The sequence below is a fragment of the Podarcis filfolensis genome (assembly GCF_964270895.1).
Source record: "Podarcis filfolensis genome assembly, chromosome: 1".
Lineage (NCBI taxonomy): Eukaryota > Metazoa > Chordata > Lepidosauria > Squamata > Lacertidae > Podarcis > Podarcis filfolensis.
In genome coordinates, this window is record NC_139604.1 from 58,654,025 (window position 1) to 58,675,285 (window position 21,261).

At 42.7% G+C, this 21,261-nt stretch overlaps 1 protein-coding gene across 5 annotated transcripts; it reads left to right on the forward strand.

The window, feature by feature from the left end:
- The first annotated feature begins 86 nt into the window (after positions 1-86).
- MRPL21 (mitochondrial ribosomal protein L21) lies at positions 87-19,530 on the forward strand. 5 transcript variants are annotated; one of them, XM_083579980.1, is made up of 7 exons: positions 87-199; positions 4,817-4,877; positions 14,348-14,433; positions 15,647-15,810; positions 18,197-18,249; positions 18,795-18,898; positions 19,367-19,530. In XM_083579980.1, the coding sequence occupies exons 1-7, from the start codon at positions 139-141 to the stop codon at positions 19,429-19,431; spliced, it is 594 nt and encodes a 197-aa protein (XP_083436106.1). In that variant the 5' UTR covers positions 87-138; the 3' UTR covers positions 19,432-19,530. The 5 variants fall into 5 exon arrangements, with proteins under 5 accessions (XP_083436106.1, XP_083436105.1, XP_083436104.1 ...); XM_083579979.1 differs by having other exon boundaries at positions 126-259; XM_083579981.1 differs by lacking the exon at positions 87-199 and adding an exon at positions 2,625-2,889.
- The last annotated feature ends 1,731 nt before the right edge of the window (positions 19,531-21,261 follow it).

Here is a 21,261-nt window from a genome sequence, read left to right on the forward strand (position 1 = left end):
AACGGACGCTCCCTGGACTCCTGGGCTTCTGTTTCCCGACGGCCCCGCTTCGTCGCTGCTCCGGTCCCCCGTCCCCCACACGGCGCTTTATTTCCGGTTCCGCTGGGGCGGCAAAGAAAAAGGGAAGGAGCGGAGGGAATGGCCGCAGTGTGTGCACTTGCGTACCGGCGCCTTGTGAGCCGGGCGGGAACGCGGGCAGGTGAGGTCGCCTTCCATGCGGGTTCTTTCCAGCTGCTACTCCGGGACTGCAGTCTCCGTTGTAAGAAGGGGAGGAGGCTCTTCTTCCTGCTTGCAACCTCTTCCTAGTTCTTTCCCTGCCTTGCTTCTAAAGTGCCATTTACCGCGTTCCCTAAATTGCCTGAGGCCCTTTCTGTAGTTAAGTTTTCCCCGTGAGCTCATCCAGTTGCTTCCGTTGTTAATTTTTAAGAGAGAACCAGCCCTTACCTTCACCGTTCCTTACTAAAACAGTTCCGTTCTCAGTCCTCGCATCTTTCTGACCTTACTGGGTTTCTGTAGGCGTTTTCCAACGTGTGCGTTCCATTGTCTCTCTTAGTTGGGCTTGAGGGTTGTATTATTATTATGACTTCATCATTGCTCACAACGACGGTGTAATTCCTGTTCTGTAAGGCAGATAGGGTACAGTATCTGGCTATTAAGGAGCTAGGTAAGGTCATTTATCCATTTTGTTATAGTAGTAATTAAAACAGTTATTGGTTTTGTTTTTCTGTTTCACTCTAACCTGGATGTTTTAAAACTTTCCACTCTCAGCTTAATTGAAAATGTATTGTGTATAATTGTTATTGCGTATTGAAGAATAAGAGGCCTTGAGTGGTTAAGCTAAAAATCATAGGGAAAAGTGTGTTTTTATTTTTAAGATAATAATTTTCTTAAAAACCTGAGGAATCAACCTTTGCAAACAAAAGTACCCTACTAACACAAACTACAGGAGAAGAATAAAAATATTAATAGTGATGTTATAATTGAAGATCTTTCGTGTTACTTCAAAAAAAAATTCATTAGTGTTTGAGGGAACACCTAGTGAATTGAAGTGTTAAGCATGCTGACTGATCGAAACAAATGATTCTAGGATTTATACAATATAAATATTGTATAATTTATACAATATATTTATACAATATAAACAATATAAAGAAGGTTCTAGCAGACAGCTGCAGGTGTTTCTAGAGTACATTGATTATCTGGATCCAGTTCAGTCAGGGTTCAGGCCTGGTTTGTGCACTTGCTCACCTTTATTAAGAGAGCAGGTGGAATACAACCCTGTTACTCAAGCTTGCCCTTCAAATGGCTTTTGTTGCTGTTGACTATGGACCAATTACTCAGGGTGGTCATTAGAGACACTGTATTACAGTGGTTTCATTCCTACCAGCATGGTGGAGTCCAGAGAGTAGCATGGTGGGAGGCTTTCTAGCTCACTATTACTTGTGCTACGGAGTTCTGTAAGGTGTTATTTTGAGAACCATCATTGGGCATTTGGGAGCGTGATGTCAACAATATGCCCAAGTGACTTTTGTGGCTAGGAGTGCCTTTTACCAGCTTGATCTGGTATGCCAGTTATAGATTTCCCATATTGTTGTCCTTTGCTCAGTCACCCCATAAGTAATGCAATAATTAATTACAAGCATTTTTATACTGCCATTCAATCATATTGCCAGGATAGATTGCAAGAATGAAATAATAAAAATGTCAATCCAAATGAAACCTAATAAACTAAAAGGTCACAAGATCATAAAAGCAGCATAAAACAGTCCTCAAGTTAAACCATTGTGCCCAGCTTATTTCTCAGGTCATAATGATTAGGTGAAAGTCACTGTTCTAGAAAATACCACTGGTTTAAACTGGTTCTGTTATCTCTGCCAAGGTCATAATAGTGAGGCCAGAAGTAGCCTAGGTTTCATTCTCTCTCATTCTGTCTCTTTTTACAACTGATGTGGTGTTCTGTATATAGTGTTAAGGTTTAGTCTTTTGATAAAATATTGTCGGTTTAAGTTAAGTCTGCTGCAACTGGATTTCTTACAGACAGTGCCAATCCTGAATGTATTGGATTTGTGACCATTCTGCTCATTTGCCTTCAGTAGCAGTAAAGCTCTGCTGGATGAAGTGCCTCTGGTCTATTTTTTGGGAATCCTGCAACTATACATTGGAATCTACTCTGGATCAATATTGCATAGAATTTCAATGACATCATCTGTTCAGCTTCCCTGTTCTCCTACATCTGATGGTGGAATCCCACTCCAAATCCAATTCACGCCTGCCGGTTTGCACTATCACATGCATCTCCATAATGTTACTTAATACCTCATACAGGAGGAGACCTAGCATGGCAGGCATGTGGGAGAAAGAATGAGGAGGCCCATGTCTACTTGAGAGCCCACCATTGCTGATTCCAACCTCTCTTCTTAGTTCCACCCCCCTCCCCTTTTTGTAACCTGGCGCAATAGGCTGGGTACCACTACCTATCCCTACTGCTGCTCATTGTGACACTGCACACAACCCCCCGAGCCCCGAGCCCCCTGTTTAGTTTGCAAAGCAGACAGCCAAGTGGTGTATGTGGACCCAGATGACCCCTCAAATCCTGGTGTTGGCCCAGGCTCTATAAAGGAGCAAAATATTACAGCATGCTGTTGAACAAGGCTTAAATCTAAGCAGATGTAGCAGGGGGCAACACACACATATTGCACTTAAAACATGCATGCTTATGAACTCAGACAGTTAGAGGAGGATGGTAAAATTAAAATTTGAACCAGCCCAGCATTTTCCACATAATAATTTGTGAACCCTCTCTATGCCTCTAAACTAACTACAATTCTCATGCACCAGAGTCTGAATAACCAAGGAAACCTATAGCCTGGAAGGTCTACTGGAATCAGAGTAAGTTATAGAGTAAGAAAGATTAGGATTGTGCTTTTAAGTCTGTATCTGTTCACCTAATTCTTAACGTGGTTCCAAGCGTAAGATCAGCAAGAGCTTCTTGGATTCTCCTGTGTGCTCAAAGTGTAGTGACAAAATTATATTTTTGTGCTACTACAAAAAGCCAAGAACCCACTGGCTATGAAATTTATTGCGTGTATAAAAGTTTGGTAAGTATGCCATCAAATAAGCAGCCAGAATTCTATAAATAAGGTCACCACTGGTAACCAGAGATTTAATTCTGGCAAATAGGGAAATCCTTCTGTATATTGCACTGCAGGAATGGTGTATCTTTTGAAAGCTGCTGCTAACACAGGAAAGTGGAGAGTAACTTCTTCAAAATGCTGCAATGAACCATTAATGTCAAGGGTTTAAACAGAGGGGCTGCTTTGTGCACGTATGCATTCAGATACACACAGCTGCTTGTCCCCTTTGGAAAAAAATATCCTTCACCGAGTAGCAGGTTCAAAAGGGATCCACTCAAATCCAGTGAAAGCACTGAACCTCATTGATTAATTAGGAGCAGTGGTGGGATCTGGAAACCTGTAAAAGCTGATTTCTTCCAGTTGCATCCCCACCTCCACATTGGACCCTCTAGGGCAGCGTGCAGTGCAATCAACCCTCAGGAGCAGCTTGTCAGAGAGTAAAAGGGACTGCAGTAGGAACAAGGAGCCATTATAGTATGAGTGCAACCATTTGTGTGTTTCACAATCCAAACCACTGGTTGGCTGCCAAGCAGATTGAAAATTTCTGGAGCCTTATCCCCAGGTGACAGGATTTTAGATCATTAAGAAGGAAGGGACTCTGGTAATAACTGCAAATTTGGGTTTTTCTACTTGTAATCAAATGTAAAATGTGCTGATTAGGCTATGGATACTTCATGGACTCTTAAAGCCTAATCCTGTGCAGAGTTAAAAGTGCCCAACTCCTTTTGACTTCAGTGATATTAGGCATGCCAAGTCTTCATTGAATTGAGCCCCCAAGACTAGAACCAGAAGGAAAAGGGGTCTCCAAGGTTTCACTCAAGCAGCTGCTTAAAGGAACTGCTGAAAGTAACTTCCCTCATTAAATAGTCCACATTTTCATGTTCAACCCCTGTAAATAATTACTTAGCGCAGGTTGTTTTTTCCTTGCAAGGAAAGTAAGTCAAGTGCTATGACTTCAAAATGTGATTAAACTAATAAGCTGTTAGGAATAGCTGCTTCCAAGAATGGATTTTGACTAATCTTGCCATTAATTTGGTCAGGTTAATGGTCATCATTTTTACTCTGCTCTCATTATTTCTGAGGCTTGCTGTCTGCAGTAGAAGGAGTTATGTTTAAACTATTTTTAATTTGATATTTTCCAGCTCACTTAATCTAGAAAAGCTAGCATTGGAGTGCTGGAGCCAAACTCACGAGGTGGTGGCCTCATATGCCTTCAGGCCAGGTCTCAGGATATTGCCTCATGAAGGCACATGAGGCTGCTACTTTGCTAAAGCTGATCAGGCCTGTGTCTGGTCAGGGCTTGAATGGGAGACCAGCTGGGAACAACCTGTACACCACTTTGGCTTCCATGATGGAAGAAAGGTGAAATATAAGTGTAATCAGACAAATATAAATCTGCAAGATTTCCTTGAGCCCACTTCTGTTTCACCAGGTCTTTAGTATTGAAGGACTACAGGGACCTTTTGAGGCTGAATCTTGGTGCCTATTAATTTTTGCTGTTAAGAAAAAAAACCCCATTAAAGATCTTAAAGAAAGGGAATATTCGCATCCCATCTTTCTTTTGACACAACAGCCATTCCCACTAATTATGGAAATGGCACAGCTTCATTGCTTATTAAAAGCAGGTCCAGGTGTGAATCTAGTGCGATTCCTTTGTTTCTAATTCCATCTTTCTCTTTCAGCCTCTCTGCTATGGTCTGCAGCTCGGAATCAAAGTTCACAAAACACCTCATCACAGCAAAGGTAAGATCTGTTTGTGGCAGAACATGCGTCATCTTTCACCTCTAGGATCCTGATCTTCCTCTGTTATAATTATTTTTATAGCATTTTTACTCTGCTCTTCATCTGAAAAGGCTCCTCAAGCTGCTTACAGATATTAATAAGGCAATCCCTGCTCTCAGGCTTACAGTGTAAAAGATCATAGCATTGTAGAGTTGGAAGGAACCCCAAAGGTCCTCTAGTCCAACCTCCTGCAATGCAGGAATCTCAACTAGATCATATGTATCCGATGGCCATCCAACCTCTGCTTAAAAACCTCGAAGGAAGAAGAGTCCACAACCTCCCTAGGGAGACAGTTCCTCTGTGAGACAGCTCTTATAACACGAAAGGAAAGGGGATAATGAGGGGAAGAGGGAGGGAAAGCAAACACTGGCATTAGATCTTAGTTACAGAGTTATTGTAATGATCAGCTGGAATGGAAATAGTTCAAGGAGAAGGCAAGGCAAGCATTGTTCTCTCAGCTGAATGCATAGAGTGGCTCTCTTTCTCTTCTCTCCCTCTGCTGTGGCATGATGGAATGTTGCTGCAAGATGGGGGAATGTTGAGGGGAAAGGGAAGGCCTGATGGAGCTGGCTTCTCTGAAGAATTGATAGTTGGAGATTTCAGCAGAGACTCACCCCCCCCCCAATCTATCCTTCTGCTTTAAAAACAGAGTTACCATGTTAGACCTAGGACCTACTAGAAAAGCACTGCACCATAAGGGTGCAGTTTCAGGAATCTCATGTGCATGCATGTTAGTGCCACACTGGAACTTTAGGAATAAGTTCCCCCAAACCTCCTTTTGGGGGAGAGAGCTACACAAAGGAGAACTGTTAAAGGAGAACTGTGACGCATGCGGAAACTCCATGCTGGTATGCCTCATCTTGGGTGGCATAGGCCATGCTGTTCCTTGGCCTGTCATGAGGACAATCAAAAAAACAAAACTGTGGATTCACCACCAGCACTGCATAGTTTGCAAGATTTGTATGTGCATTTTCAAGGCTTGGGTGTACACACTGAATGTGTCATACCTGAAAAACACCTCTTGCGAGAGCAGCCCTAGGAAGTGCGCTCTAGTAGAGGCAACACAAATGAATTTCATTTAATATTTCCCATCATCCTCAGCTTGGCTCTGTGCCCTGGTTCTTCTTGAGCAAGAGGCCTTCATCAGGTTTCCATGAATTCTTCCCTTCTCCTTATCAGACTCTTGTATAAAGAGAACTGTCAAGGTAGGGAAAGATACTCCACCTCGTAATAATCCTAATTGTTTTAGCTAACCTCTTGGCTGAAAGATAGAAAATTAATATTGGTGTCCTTGCTTCTTAGCCTAATCATGTTTCTTCCTACTTTAATGCAGTTCTAAAGAGTAACAGGAAATACACCCTAACTCCTCGAGATTTTGAACTTGCTCGCAGCTTCGGAGTACCTGGTATAAAAGAGACAACTCCAAAAAAAGTTACAGTGCTCCAAAGCATCACCAGTTGCATAAAGCTGCTTTAGAGAGAGCATTCATGATCATCATTATCACATTACAAAATTGGTTGGCAGCTAAGCGGTGAACAGCACACGGAGATAAGGGGGAAAGCAAGTACTCTGCAGCCTGTGCCTCTCCCATCCCTGTGCATCATGAGTTCAACTAGTACAGAATGTAATGCAACCAAGGACAGGAAAAGCAAGAGGGGCAGTCGCAACACCTCAGCAAGACCTCGTAATGCTCTGGACAAGATGATGGGGGGAACTGCTTCTGAACCCTGTACCCCCTCCTCTTCCTCCTCCTCCTCCTCTTTGCCTTCTACTTCCTCCCTGGCCTTACCTTTACAAACTGCCCTTGCTGGCTCCCCTCCTAATGCAGGCCCGAGTTTTATGGAACAAACTACTCCTTTAAGTGATAGCAAAGGAACTGAGCAGCAGGACATTCAGAGAAAGTACTGTGGAGGCAAGACTCACTCTATGCAAACTCGTAATCAAAGGAAAATAGCTGCTGCAGCTGCACAAGTAGAGCCACTCAGACTTGATGATAGAAGTGTTGATGAGGAAGTACCGGTAGTTGACCTCACTTGCGAAACTTCAGAACCTATAGTTGTTGATCTTACACATAACGATTCTGTTGTGGTTGTTGGAGAGAGTGGACAGCAGCCCAATAGAGAGTTCAGACGTCAACCATTGTCTGACAGTCTTATATTAAGTAGTGATGATGATGATGATGATAGCGGGCACACAGAGAGTGATGCTCTTGCCACTAGAGAGCTGCCCAGAGAAGTGGGAAGGAATGAATTTGCAAGTTCAAGATCCTCAGGCACTGTGTGTTGTCCAATTTGCATAGAGAGCTATGCAGAGATTGTGCAAAGCGGACGGCTTATAGTGTCAACAAAATGTGGCCACATCTTCTGTAGTCTGTGCCTCAGCAATGCTCTTGGGCATTCAAACTTTTGCCCAACTTGTAGAAGGGAACTCACTCAAAAGGAGTATCATCCAATTTATATATGAAGACCTGGGTGTTTCTGAACACAGTCTAATGCGGCCTTCATAAACATGAGTGAACTCCAAAGAACACACAAAGTATATATGACTTATATATGACAGTTAGCAATTTCACTTTTTTGCAGTTGACCTCCTTATGGTCCAGTTGTACTGTTTAAGCTTCATTTTGCTTTAAGGTTTTTGCAGCTCACATTTTTTGAGGTCTGTAGAAGTTTGAAGAACAGCTTGAAGGATATGTCTGCTGTTGCCACGTTGCTTTGTGCAGATATCTCATTTCAGTTCTTCTAGTTCTGTTGCTGCTTTGAGAAAAGATTGTTATCTAGTGAACTCATTTATTCAAGACTAGGTCATCTATGATAATACAACCTGCAGCTTCTTTTTGCAATTTGCCTTGTAAAAAACTAAAGCCAGTCTGTTCCATATCTACTTGGTTTCTAGTGGCAAACATCTCTTTCTGTTGATGTCGCCCCAATAAAGTTCCATGATCTCATAAACAGATCAAGATTTATAAAACACTGTGGCTCATTTCTAACACTGCATGCATAAATGATTTATTACAAATAACTTTTGGTGGTCCGAGTCTTCTCTTTAATAGAATACAGCCGTAATGTTAAATCTGAACAGCTTTTCCTGTCCAGGCATATGCTTATGGAGGAATTCATAATGGAGTCCGTACCAATGTTGCCACTTGGGGCAGAATCAAATCGATATGAGCTAAACCATTTATGTGAAACACTCTTCAAATGGTTGGAAGATGATAAAGTAATGATCTGCTTCTCATAAATGGTTTGCCGTGGGAAATCTACATCCATAGGGACATGTTTCAAGCAGCAAGCATGTAAGACTTGAATCGCACATGATAAAATTAACTTGAGTTGCGGTAACTCACTTTCTTAGCCCTGTTATGTATTCATAGTAGAACTATGAATGGCTTGACATGTTGAACTTTTAGCTGCTGCTGTACTAATAGGTCAAATTGCTTTAAAATGTTTTATGTTGCTAACTCTTAAATTAAAGGCTTTCTCTTCAATGTATGCCAGCCAATCTTCAGTTGGTAGAAAACATGGGATGTCCAGCATCTCATCAGGCCTTAATCTGCAAGGTATATGGGCTGCTGTGAGTCTCATAATATTTTTTCCCATATTTCTTCTTTATTAGATTTTAAAGGAGTCTCATAACATAATGAAACTTCACCCATTACATCTTGGAGAGCCAGTGTTATGCTTCCAGTTCAGCATTAGATTCAACACCTTTTTAAAAGGGGATGTTTCCTTAGTCTCCCTGCAGCCTACTGTAGGGGCCTAGCTGCACACACCCCATATTAGACTTGCACATCATAGCCTGTCAATCATGTGGAATTGTTAGGACTTCCACAGATGGAATTGTCTCCCTGAACGTGGGCTATGGGGATCAAATACTCTCTCTGCAAATGCATCTGGTGTTGCCAAAACCTAGATGCAGCCCCCAGCTTTCGAATGGAGGTTAAGTAGAGTGCTAAGTGGACTGTCACTTGCATTCATCCCTACCATCACAGCTTCTGTTCTGTTTGCACAGGCACTCTTATTAAAGAACAAATTACACTTTGCCCAGGGACAGACCTTGGTAATCTGGTGCCTTGGGGGGGGGGTCCAAAATTTGACACACACCCTTCCCTTGTGGTGCCTTCTGAAAGCCAGGTAAGGGAGGCATCAGGCTTTGGGAAGGATGCACAAAGCTCTGGCAGGCTCCTAGAGCTCTCCCATCTCATTTCCAAAGCTGGGAAAGTGCTAACTAGGCTTTGGGAAGGAGGCAGGGAGACTCCCTTTTGGCCCCCACATCCTGTGCAGGGGAACTGGTTCACTGCCCTAAATCCAACTCTGCCTCATCAATAAGGCATTTTACCCATTGGAGAAAGTTGCAGAATGTATTTTTGAGGTCACTTATTTGAGTCGTGATGGGAAAAACTGAATTCCTGTGCAGAATCCTTAATGTGCACCAAACTGGAGGGGTACAGCAATCACTACTGTTGGCCGATGCTGTATGGAACCTAACACTTCACCAATCTAGTCTTTGCATAAAAGTTTTAGCAAAATTATGTGTTAGGGTGCCTCAACCCCTTACACAGTTTCCTGAATCCTTGCAGTGAAAGGGTGTGGGGTTTTTTGGGGGGGAGTGTTATCTAGTGGCAATTGAAAAACTGCACCCAAGTTAGCAAAATGCAGTAGCAAAAACTACATCTCCATAATGGACTGTTCTTGATGGTAGGCAGCAATTGCCATGTGACACCATGACAAGGATAGAAGAATATTTAGCAAGTGAGTCAGAACTTAAAACTATCATATTCAGATGGGTTATTACATGCTGGACAACTCCCCCACAGGACACTACACTATTACTTTTGTGGCATATAAATAAAGCCATAGGCTATGCTAATAACGGATGGAATAATTGACAGAATTTTCTGCTAGGTTTTGTGACCTCTGCCATTTCTCAAGGACAAGGTCACAGACATCTGAATACAATTTACCCGCATTTAAAAATAAATGAGTTCTTAAAGGACTGTCAGTTTTTATGTGTGGTTTTCATTTGGTGATATATATATATATATATAATTAATGTTTGTGAGGTGCTCCCCCCTTCGGTATTCATAAAAGAATTTTATTTTTGCAGCAAAAAAGTAATCTGAGTACTCCAGTAGTCTTTTAAGGGCATGGCAATTAAATTATGCTACTCTAATTTCTTTCAAATACTAATTCTTTAGCATTCCTAATATTAATTAACCCCCTCTTTTTATTGTATTGCTCATTTTTCATTTTTGCCCACTGGAGGTACCTTAGCAGAAGCAGCTCAAGACCCATAAGCGGTTCATGCGTAGGGAAAAATATTCTGTTTCCTGCTTAGGCTTATTATTAGCAGGTGAAATCTTTAGACCAGATTTCTTAACTGGCATTGTTCTCTGCTGTCAGGGGCTCAGGAGCAGGAGCACTGGGGAGAGAGGAAATGGAGAGCGAAGGGGAAGAATCCGAGGGCAGCGTAGGGGAGTATGACAGTGGCCCGAGAGATTCCATGAGCTTCTCCAGCGAATCAGAAGATTCCCAGAAGGGGGCGCCGATGGTCAGGGCAAGGGGGGTCCCAGGGGGGACGCACCAGAAACAAGGAGCCAGAGGGGAACCCCAAAGCAGCAGTGGGGGATCAGGACCAGTTTCCCCACCAGAGCGTAGTGGGGGGGAAGAGTCACATGTGTCAGGGCCAGCGTCTCCTCCAGCGGGGAGAGAAAGTGAGTCAGGGCTGACCACGCCTCCAAAGGAGGGGAGGTCAGTTGCAGCTAGCCCCCCCAGAGGGGGAAGCAGTGACAGCAGCAGTGAAACGGTCAGGATAAAAGTTACTGGCTGGGCGCGCGCGCCAAGTTCAAATGTACAGGCGCGGGGGACAGCAGGAGACCCGGATGGGGAACCAGCTCCTAAAGCCCGCCGGAGGGAGGGGGAAGGCTCAGGGGATTCAGCGTCAGAAGAGTCTAGAAAGGGCAAGACCCCAACGGACAGGCGGAACCAGAGGCGGAAGGAACAGAGGAAGAGGTGGAGTAAGGCGAGAGTCTTAAATTGGTGTCTGGGGGGAGGAGACTCAGACGGAGCATCAGCGGTCTGACAGTTGAGACGTAGAGCTGCGCGCTGCGGCTCTGGAAGTGAAACTGAACTTCAATAAAGACTTTTGTACTTAATAACGAAGCAGTGTTGGTCCTTTGTGAGCTGGGACCTTGGGCAGCTCTGACATCTGCCATCTTTAGCAATATGTGTTCTTGGGTTCTTGCTCCTCATGAGTTCTGAAACTTTTGATCTACAGAACCAAACAATACAGTTCCAAAGTTTTGAAGGTAGTACTTATTTATATGGAGTTGCTGATTTCCAGAGTTTGTGTGAACCTGCAGGAATTCACGCCATCTGACAGAATACTGATGGATAGAAAAGGGAATGCATATTTGAGTTGTCATTCGTCAGTTTTATGCCAGCAGCCTAGGGTCTCTTGCCAGGCATTGCATCTCCAGAAAATGTGTGCTGTCAAAAGCTGTCACTATACTAGAATTTTTAGGTAAGCTAAAGTGCAGCTAGCTTCTGGGAAAGCCAATTCAGCTTGGAAACTGACAGCCAGTTGCCTAGGTAGTTTGAGCAGTTGTTATTTATTTGACACCTGCCCTTCAACATGAGGTTCCAGGGTGTGGGTTACAATAATTTAAAATACAATATTAAACACCATTAAAACACATCATGATCAAAAGAATATGGAAGATGCTATGAAATTTCCTTATTAAGAGTGAGCACCCTTGTGGAAATTTATTGTACTGACATAGGGACGCAGCATTCTTTCTGAATGTGTGTGACGACTCTTCACAGGAGTACAGCTTACAGTGTTAAGGGGGAATCCATATAGAGAAAGGAGGAGGTATATGCAAATATGTGACAGGTGTCTAACCTCTAGATTTCACTGCATGAACTGTATAATGTCTTAGGTAAGTCAAGAGATGGCTTAATCCTGTCTTCCAAAAACCAGTACATGACTGCCTGCAGAGCCTTCCTCAGCCAGCTCCATAGATGGGTTTACAGTCAGTGGCTGTTCAAGATAATGCTGGCCTCCCTTTTTACTTGCTCCTAGCTCCTAGCCAGGTAACCAGTTAATATTCTATTATTCACACAAAAATCTTTAGCATCACAGGGCAGGTGTATCTGGCGCTGAACACTTCTTGCCTTAACAGATTAAAAAACAACACAACAGCTCTTTGTATTCAATGTTCCCTGTTTCATTACTCTACTCTAAATTCCCTTGCTTAGTTAATCTAGTTCACTTTTCTGCATAAACAAAAAACACTTTGCATCTTAAACAAAAATCCCATCAGGATCCCAATAGTAACCAGTTTTGAAAGGGGTGACCCAAACCCAGTGAATCTATTTTTGCTGGTGCTAGAAAGCATTACTGAACTCCTTTAATCATGGTGAGTGCAAGGGTGTGCATAAATTATGTTGTAATCCATGCATTCACAAATCACCATTGACTTTCTGACTTATGGTTATAAGATGCATGTGGCCATTGCTTCATTTCTCCCACTTGGCTCCACTCCTGGCAGAAGTAGGTTAAACCAAACCTGGAAGCTTTGTTTTCCCCATTACATCTGAACTAGGGCTCATGCTTTGTTGCCCCCTAAAAAGCCACAGTCAGCAGGCCAACCATAAGCAGTGACTTAAGATTGGCAGGCAATTGTTGCTTATTAGAAAGTATAAGGCCACAGTCCCTGGTTCAGACATGGTGTGGTGCCAAGGTCGTCTGCTTTGTTTCTCCTGCTTGCTCCAATAGAGAACAGAATGAGGAGCAATTGGGCAGCATGTACTACATAATACATTATGAAATTACCCATAATGACCACTGTATGGTTACAGTGTCTAGGAAGCTGCTTTGTATGCAATTAATCACAGTCTTAACTTAGACTAATCAGCATAATAACAAATCACCATTTTGTAGGGAATGCATGTTTTAATGCTCCCTAATTAATGGCAAATTCCTTGCTTGTAGAAATACTTTTTAAAGGGGAGGTACCAGGGTGTAGCCTGAGATAATCCTATCTGAATGGCATGTACTATGGTCCTACCCCGTTAATTCTTCTGGTTCTACTTCTCCCAACAGTCTTGTTTCCTTCATAATCAGAAATTTTATTTATCCCTCTCTTTCATCATAAATAGATTTACCATTGGCTAGGTGAGGCCTTTCCAAATTGAGGTGGGGTTATAGCAGGTATGGGGAACTGTTGGCCCTCCAGATGTTGCTGAACAACAAGTCCCATCAGCCCCTGCAAACATGGCCAGTAGCAAGGAATGATGGGGGTTGTAGTTCAGTAACACCTGAGTGGAAGGGGCAAAGCTTCCCCAGACCTGCTCTATAGCACATGTTCTTGTTCCAAGTAGTGATAGCTGGTCCCCATTGGGGCTGGACACAGAGACCAACCGTAGGTGGAGCCAGAGCCAATGACAGGCAGAGCCAACTAATTCTAGTGTTGTCCCCATCCTCCCCTCTGCTGAGTTTTTCAAGGGCACAACTGAGACTAAGGAGAAGGAAGCTGACAGGCAGTGCTACCCTCTGGACTTTTTGTAAGTAAGAAAGCAGGTAGGGTGAGGGCTGGCTGTGAGTAGAACCAAGTAAGTGAGGCAGCTCCCCAGTTGTCCTAATAGATCAACCTCTGCTGGTTCCAAGTTTCCAGTGGAATTGTAGCACTTATGCATTGATTTCTGATAATCTGCAAAATAACTGGCTTACACCTGCATGTTTCCAAATTCCAATTCCATGGACACATGCCTCAGGTAAGAAGATCTCCCTGCTGGGTAAGACCAAAGGCCTACCTAGCCCAGTATGCTTTTCTCACAGGGGTCAATTGAAGCAAAGCCTATGGGAAGTCCACAAGCAAGACATGAGTTCATTAGCACTCTCCTGTTTCATGATCCTCATTCACTTGTTCTGCACAGCCAACATTTTGCCATCAGGGCCATTTGCACCACCAGTTTTTTTGAAAAGGAAAATGCCTCTGGTTTCACACCAACACAAGCTTTGGATCTCCATACCTCAGGTCTCACTTCGTCATTGCTTCTTATACCCAACTTCCCCATCACGTTCTGAATCTTTTTGGCTGAACTCCTCTTACAGATTCCTGACTTTTGGGAGCAGCCGTGAAATTGGCTGGATGGACATAAAACTGACGTCTATTTCATATAAAGATTCCGTAACAAGACAGAACCTATCTCTAGTTGTGGTTCTCACTGTTAAAAGATATGAGGGAAATAGTTTTGGAAAACAAGATGACAAGGACTCTTGGGCTAAGTTTGTTTTTGTTTTCTCTGTACGGTATTGTTTCCAAGAGAAAGCCATTTTCTATCTTATTTAGGGACGATATTTGAAATACCCTTATAGGCTCAAGTGCTTGGCTATTACATTCATAAAAGTATATTCTTATTTCGCAGACTCCTTCCAAAAACATCCTTAACTTCTCCCCCATATCCTGAAATCAAACTCCCTGATCCTCTAGAAGAGGCAGAAGACCACAGAGGTAAATACACGTAGCTGTTCAAAGGCAAAGGGTATGGCTGTACCTATTTGTTGTCTTCATTTTTTTCTGTTTTGCATCTTTACAGTTTGCATGCCTAAAGAGCATTGGCTTTAAGAAAAATTGAAGCCAAGCAATGCAGTGTCAGGGACTGGCAAGGGTCCGAGGAGTGTGTGGCAGAGGCCGTGGGGCCAGAGTCAGATCCAGTGGAAGAGGGCAGTGATTTATGAGAGTTGGTGCCTCCTGCAAGGCAGGAGCTGGAAGAATGGGGAGAGTCTGAGCAGTCAGAGATAGGGAGGAGGTGCAGGATGTGGGGAAAGACCCAGGGCTGGAAGAAGAGCAGAATCCCCTCTCTCTTCTTCTCCGTTGTCCTCCAGCACCAGGAGGGGCTTGAAGAGGTAGACAAAGCAACAACTTCCATGTAGGAGAAGCCACAGGTTGCTTGCATGCATCCCATCAGGCGAGGGTACTTAGGTTTGGGTGAAGGCATGGTCACACTGTTGCTCCAACAGTCCTGCTCTGAGCACAAGTCTGGGGAGGGATGCCAGCTACTTAGTCGCCAGAAGCATGTGTGCATGCTTTGTGCACCTTAGGAGCTACTGCAAGTGTGTGTTTTGTCAAGAAAGAATTAAACTACCAGCCACCTGTCCTCTTGGGGCTGGGTTGTGCTCAGGACATGCAGTAAGAGATAAAAGAGCATGGGGACTGCCTTACACAAAGTAAGACCATTGGTCCATCTAGCTCAGTTTTGTCTACAGCAGGGTTTCCCAAACTTGGGTCGCTGGCTGTTTGCACTACAATGTCCATCATCCCTGACCACTGGTCCTGCTAGCTAGGGATGATGGGAGTTGTAGTAAGCAATTGGGGCAGAAGGAATGGAAGTGTAGAGAATATGACGATGAAGTTCATAATATGTGGGTGGCAATTGCTATTATAAAGCATGATTATTGATGAAATGGACAACAAAATAAATGTTCAGCCCCGGAACTGCTCATTGCAGACCAGAGTAGCCACTGAGTATACAAAAGGTTTAACTTCAGTGAATCTTCAGAACCGCTCACTGCAACTTAGGCCTTAGAACCAGTTTTTGTAGTTGTTGGACAATGAGGACTGTGACGTGGATTATGACGTTATTGTGAAAGAACTATTTGCTTTATCGACAGCTAGTATCACACACACACACACATTTATTCACTAACTTACCATTTTTATCCAGAGATTGTTCAAAAAGTAAATGAACTAATTGCCATGGGACAATATGGAAGACTGTTTGCAGTTGTTCACTTTGCCAGCAGACAGTGGAAAGTAACCAGCGAAGACTTGATTTTACTTAATAATGATATACCAGCTGAATGTGGAGACAGAATCCGAATGGAAAAGGTAAGCTTTATATTAGCAATTGCTTTATCCTCCTATATCAGACATATTTCATTGGTGTCCTCATTTTTTAAAGTGATTGGATCCCCTATGTTATTAGATGGGTGTCAAATAGGATGTTAAATATCACATCGCTAAGAATGTTTGGGCTGATTCAGACAAGCAATGCTAATTTTCTCCATCTTTTGCCTGTAAACTTGGGATGAAGAAAATTTAGTGGAAGCCAGCTGCTTATATGGGGACAAGGTCAGTAATGCCCCTGACTGTAGTAGCTTGAAAAAAATGACAGCTGTGATCCCAGAAATGGCTGCACCTGTCCCCATGTAAGCAAATGATTAACAATAAAATTTCTCCATGCACACACAACACTAGTTTGTGTGCTCAGCCCATGCTCTGTCTTCACAATGATGAAATGTCTAGAAATATTAAAGTGGTTAATGTTTTGGGTGAACACTCTTGTCTTGTTAGTGCTTTGATTCTTACTTTCATATGTTCTTGTACAAGCTGGTTGACCTTCATAGGCTCCTTTAACCTGTTGCTATGGAGGGAGGGATTTTGTTTTTAACTAATTAGTGCTTTGCAGGCATTGGCATCTTGGAAATTATATGGAAAGCCAAATTTCAGATTCAGGGTTTCTGATCCCCAGAATTAAATTTACGATGGTACTAGAAAATCACACACATACCATTTGTATTTTGGGAATTAGTATCATCTTGCTCTTCTCTTTCCATATTAGGACTTTACAAGCATTAATGCTACGTAGTAAACTTTATGAGTCTCTCCTATGCTCACTGAAAAGAGATGCTAGAATTCTTATTACTAGGAAATGACCTAGTATAGAATAGAATTCTAGCCACAGGTATCAGCTGATCTTTGATTTTACTTTCATTATTTTTTGGAGGAGGGGTAAACCAAATATACTGTGAACTTTCATGCAGACCAGAGGGGTTCATTTGCCTAATTCAAACCAAACCAGTCCAATGTGGTGTAGTGGTTAAGAGCGGTAGTCTCGTAATCTGGGGAACCGGGTTCGTGTTTCCGCTCCTCCACATGCAGCTGCTGGGTGACCTTGGGCCAGTCACACTTCTTTGAAGTCTCTCAGCCCCACTCACCTCGCAGAGTGTTTGTTGTGGGGGAGGAAGGGAAAGGAGAATGTTAGCCGCTTTGAGACTCCTTAAAAGGGAGTGAAAGGCGGGATATCAAATCCAAACTCTTCTTCTTCTTCTTCAATGTCATTCTCTTAGATACTGCTCATAAGCATGCTACCCATGATCATGTTTTGAGACTGCTAACACTGGCCTGATTTGTTGCTGTCCAGATATGGCACACTTACATGTTGACAAATGCACCTGCTCTGATTTGTAAGCCGGACTGGCATTCACATGGAGATTGTGGGGGGTCAGGGTGGAGTATCCTTCAGTATCTAACCTAATACACTTTTAACACTAACACAGCCTGTTTAATCAAAATACCCCAAGTGGTCATGAAATGAACTTGTGTTTAGTTCATCAGCATGTATATTCTAGTCAGGTGCCCTGTTATGGAATAATTTAGCAAGAGAAAAATACTTCCCACAAACCCAGTTCTCTGGTTTCATTTCAGAGAGGCCTCCCTGGGGATTGTGCTCCTTTCAACCACATGCCACATCCATATGTGAAACGGATCAGGTGTTTGCAGAAAGCTGACAGCTGGGAGTGCTAAAATTTAGATCGGGGTGAAAAAGTCAGGCTTTCATGTTTAAGCCTCCAGTAACTCCTGACCACAATCCTGTCAGGATATAGCACCGAACTAGAACTTGAGAAGTTCCCAATTATCAGCTGTGTGCAGCATCACAGTGCTTCACTGGCTTGTTAGAGATGTAGGCAAATGTTTTTAAAAGGCAGTTAACACACGATATTGAAGTTCCCTGCATCGGGGTGCTTTCTTGAGGTTACCAGCTCTGAACCCCAATAGCTGCTGCAGATCTGTGAGTTTTCAGTGGTGGAGCAACCACTGGAAAACTTTACCCTCTCCTTTTGCAATGTGTGGCTCTTCCTACAGCAGCTAAAGAAATCACTTCATGTGCGAAAACAGCTATTCTGTTATTTTCCCCTCCTGTCTCAACATTTCACAAAAGCTAATGATGTTGTCTTTTGTTCGAAGTGAAGAGGGATCTTAGTGTATACCCTAGGTTGGGGCCAAAAACACAGTTCTCACCAAAGACAGTATTCATTGGTTAGGCTAGGGCCTGCTTCTCCTCTGTGTTACCCTTCCTTAGTCGGCTATAAGCTGTGGCTAGAAAACTTCATTGCAAATGTAAAGCTCCTTTTCCCCCAAGTACGTTGACAACATTCTGATGGTGTTATGACAGTCGTGTGGTGACAGATGTGAATTATTTAATCTTGTTCAGGTATTGCTGGTTGGTGCAGATGACTTCACCCTGCTGGGAAAGCCACTGCTGGGGTAAGGCGTACTTTAGAATAATTCTCTCTTGAGGTCAGCTGCCACCTTTATTAAAATGTTTTCAGACAGGTGCAATTAGGGCAATAATAACAAAAACAGAACCCCACAATAAAAACCCCTAAACAATACCCCAACCAAGAGTTCAGCTGCTTCAGCTTTTGTAGTTGCAGTCAGTCAGGGCTCCGCTCTCCCAGGCTGCGTGGAAAAGGCCTGCAAGGCAAGGAGCAGGTCTTCCAGGACTCACAGCCAAGATGGTCTTGTAATGGTGAGGGAGGCAATTGTTAAATGTTTGGGGCCACTGTGACACATGGTATTCTCCCCACCCTGATTTTGGGTTCTTTTGCATGTGACAAAAGCAACCGTAAACAGCTCCAAACATAATTATGCCTGGGACCCATTCTGTAATGTGAAAAAAACTAGAGATGTAGCCCAAACTGGACCCATAGCCTTCATGTCTGCTTTTTTCCTTTCCTTTTCTCTTTCTACTTTACTAGCCTCCGTTTGATTAGAATAAAATGTACAATGTTTTCCTCTTTACTATAAAGGAAGGATCTAGTCCGTGTGGAGGCAACCGTCATTGAGAAAACGGAGTCTTGGCCAAAAATACGTATGATAATCCGTCGAAAGTCTAATTACAAGAAAAAAACGAGTAAGATGAAAAATATACACAAGCCCTTCTCTATCAAGCTGCAGAATGCTGTGATGGCACCTAAGCTGGTGTTATGTCTACAATAAAAGAATGCAGTGTCCTATGTGTCCATAGAATAGCTGGGATGGTGTTCCATCAGTTAGAATCCCTTTCTTTTTGCTGGTCAGTTATTCCTGGTTTAGCTTTCACTCTCCAAATCTTGCCTATGAAGCCAAAGATGTTAACAAGCTGAAACAACATCTTTAGGCTAATCTTAATCAGCATGCTTAGTAAGGAACAAATGACAGCTTATTCCTCAGTGCCTCTGGCAGAAACCTTTAAGGTGTATGCGATGAGTAGAAACTGAAACCTGAATAGATTTGAAAGTGCTTCTCTTTGTTTGGGATTATTTGACTCTTTTTGTTAACATACTTAGGTAACTGAACTCCAAGGCTGTTCTCTGATCTGTGTTTTTCCATTCTCTTTCAGTTTTAATTCAGCCACAAACCGTTCTCCGGATAAACAGCATTGAAATTGCTCCTGTTCTGTCATGACGAATTGTTGGGCTTGCAGTTTCAGGGCGATATGAAAACTGAAAAATATTTCAGTTGCATTTTTTGTTGTTGTCAATAAAGAAAACTATTATGAAATAACTTTTGTTCAAATATGATTTCTAACTTGATATTGATTGTTGTGAAACTACTGTCTTGTGAAATTGGCAGTTAAGGAATGATTGACAAGATTCCCCCTGCCCCGTCTGAGCTTGGTGTAGAATAATGTAGAAAAGACTACGCAGTTTATAACCCCACCAGCTTCACACACACACACACACACACACACACAGAGAGAGAGAGAGAGAGAGAGAGAGAGAGAGACCCTGCAGCAGCCCAACAGCCATGTGTGGTGGGGTTGACTGATTTGCCTCATGTTGGCTGCCTGAGACTGGTGATGGTTTGATTTTTCCACATGACCCATTTCATGCTAAAACCTCTACCTGTAATTTAAATATCAGAATGTGTTCCCATAATCATCACATATCAGTGAACTGAAGCAGATGTCTCATTTAAAACAAGCAAACATATTCTTAACTTGTTAACATGGTTGATATTGTTTTCTGTGCTGCAACAGTGCAGCCTAATCACCTCTGATTCAGCTCATTGCCTCTTGTGCTGCAAAGCAATCTGCGACTCTCCCAGTGTTGTTGCAGCTTCAGCCATCCTGGGCAATGGTCAGAGATTACTGCAACTGGGGTTTAACATCTGGAGGGTCCCAGATTCTCCATCCCAGCTCTGAAGCGAATGCTGTTGTTAAAAGTAAGTAGTTTTAAAATGTGCCACAGCATATTTTGTCTTGAGATGAAAATTGCTTTTTACTCACTTTGCTAATGCCATAATTGAGACTTCTACTTCAATCCTTCAGTACTCAAGTTTAATGAGCTGGATTAGCAATAGTGTTAGTTTCTTCCATTTCCTGATTCCTGCTGATGAAGAGAACCATTTCCCTCCTTCAGTCCTCTTTAGAGAACTGCAGAAAAACCACTTAGCCAAATACTAATGAACTGTAAGGAGCAGCCAGCATTGTTCCATGGGAGATTAATTCATTGTTTGTCCGATGAGATATCTGTTGCCATCGATTTTGCAAGAGCACCACATAGCGTCAACCTACTGATCTATTTATTCCTCAGAATGCTTGCATAGCACAGAACAAAGACCGCCAAATTAGGTAACATTGCACTTTTAACTGGAGCAATTTTTATTGGTTTGTGTACTGGCTTTCACCTTTCACAAAGCCATTCATCTGTTAGATTGGTTAGTCAGAATCTATCAATTAAGTTAAACTAGCACACTTTAATGGAGCTGATTTGGTCATGCTGAAGTCAATTTATGCATCTGGTATAATCTAGAACCTAGATGTTTGAATCTAAGGGCTGGTTCACATAGACCAGCATCACCAATTTAACACAACAGACTGAACTTTTAACAATGCCGGTTATGCAGTGCTTATCAATTTACAGTAGTCAGATCATATGTTGTCAATCAAGTGCATAGAAATAGGTGATGTTCTTGCATGTGTGAATCAGCCCTTACTCCTGCTGTTCAAATGTTTAAAGATCTCAGAGGCAAATAATAAAACAATGCACATGCAGATGGAATCACCTGCTGTCATGGAGGCTGCAGAAGATCTCTGTGACTCTCATTCAATCCAATGGTAGTTAGAGAGAAGTATGACTTCTGGTTAAAATGCTGAGGATTGTGCTCCACCCTTAAAGCCCATGGGAGAAAGAATACAATGTTTTCCAGCTACAAGAAACTATAGCTTGACAGGTTTTTAAAATTCAGAGTCCGAGACTAAGCAGTGCTAGGGGTACACTCTTGGCATGATTT